Below are 1,754 nucleotides of genomic sequence, written 5' to 3'. Positions count from 1 at the left end.
CTAAACTTGATAAAAATAAAGAAAAATAATATATTGATAAATATTTTAGTATTGTCTGAAACTTGACATTAGAATATTTGATAAAAATTGACCACTTCAAGTAAGAAAATCTTTCTAAAAGGTAATCTATAAAGATACTAGCTAAAAGTACATTGATTGTTGATACACTTTACTATCATATTTCTTCAGGTGATCTTACTTTATCTACTAAAAACCTCTTTTGTAAATGTAATGTTACCTACAGTTTGTTTTTAATGCTATTCTGAGTAAAGTATAAAACTTTCTATTAAATTTAAAACTACCAAAACTGCATCATAACTAGTTTTTAGCTTTAATATTTTCATATTGGAACTCATATTGATCATATTAGAACATTAAATATACTTAGAAGTTCATCAAAGATGTTATTAACTATGATGAGGCATCATTTGTATCTATTTTAGATATTAAGACCTGCTGTGGGAGTCAGTGTTCTGGTAATCATGTTATAAAACAAGAAGATTACTTTATAGAAGTTAGAAATTCCCCAAAACTAAACAGTGGTATATATGGAGAATCAACTTTAAATGGAAATAACCTAAACAAATTTAATATACCTCAGTGTAATGGTAAAACATATAGTTGTGTAATCAGTGGAAAAGAATTTGGAACAGTGGATAACCTAACACAAGAACAGAGGATACAATCTGGAGAGAAACCGTATCATTTTACAGTTTATTTAAAACACTTTGGTTCAAAGAGTAACTTCAAATCACACCAAGGAATACACACGAGTGAAAAACCTTACAGTTGTACAGTTTGTGGAAAACAATTTAGAAGAAACGGTGATTTAAAAGAACATCAAAGAATACACACTGGGGAGAAACCTTACAGTTGTTCAGTGTGTGGAAAACACTTTGGTACAAAGGGTACCTTAAAATCACATCAAGGAATCCACACCGGTGAAAAACCTTACAGTTGTACAGTTTGTGGAAAACAATTTAGAAGAAACAGTGATGTAAAAGAACATCAAAGAATACACAGTGGGGAGAAACCTTACAGTTGTTCAGTATGTGAAAAACAATTTAGAACAAATAGTGAATTAAGAGGGCATGAAAGAAGACATATTATGGAAAAGCCTTACAGTTGTTCAGTATGTGAAAAACAATTTGAAACAATGAGTATTTTCAAAATACATCTAAGAATGCACACAGGGGAGAAACCATACAGTTGTTTAGTGTGTGGAAAATACTTTGGTACAAAGAGTACCTTAAAATCACATCAAGGAATTCACACGGGTGAAAAACCTTACAGTTGTACAATTTGTGGAAAACAATTTAGAAGAAACGGTGATTTAAAAGAACATCAAAGAATACACACTGGTGAGAAACCTTACAGTTGTGCAATATGTGGTAAACATTTTTCAGCAAGTACCATCTTAAAAAATCATCAAAGAATACATACTGGGGAGAAACCTTATAGTTGTGCAGTGTGTGAAAAACATTTTATGTCAAAGGATGCATTAAGAAATCATCTAAGAAAACATGCAGGGGAGAAACCCTACAGTTGTTTAGTGTGTGGCAAACACTTTGGTGCAAAGAGTACCTTAAAATACATCAAGGAATACACACGGGTGAAAAACCTTACAGTTGTACAGTTTGTGGAAAACAATTTAGAAGAAACAGTGTTTTAAAAGATCATCAAAGAATACACACTGGTGAGAAACCTTACAGTTGTGCAATATGTGGTAAACATTTTTCAGGAAGTACCATCCT

At 31.4% G+C, this 1,754-nt stretch overlaps 1 protein-coding gene across 1 annotated transcript; it reads left to right on the top strand.

The window, feature by feature from the left end:
• Positions 1-388: 388 nt before the first annotated feature.
• LOC106477805 (gastrula zinc finger protein xLCGF3.1-like) lies at positions 389-1,739 on the top strand (the record flags this gene model as incomplete). The annotated part of the gene is made up of 2 exons (XM_022381249.1): positions 389-1,370; positions 1,539-1,739. Coding segments are annotated over 2 exons (1,116 nt in total), but the record flags the coding sequence as incomplete, so codon positions are not given.
• Between the last annotated feature and the right edge of the window lie 15 nt (positions 1,740-1,754).

The sequence above is a fragment of the Limulus polyphemus genome, unplaced genomic scaffold (genome assembly GCF_000517525.1).
Source record: "Limulus polyphemus unplaced genomic scaffold, Limulus_polyphemus-2.1.2 Scaffold80117, whole genome shotgun sequence".
NCBI classification, from domain to species: domain Eukaryota; kingdom Metazoa; phylum Arthropoda; class Merostomata; order Xiphosura; family Limulidae; genus Limulus; species Limulus polyphemus.
The sequence above is the reverse complement of the archived record's forward strand: the minus strand, read 5'-3'. Positions and strand labels throughout refer to the sequence as shown.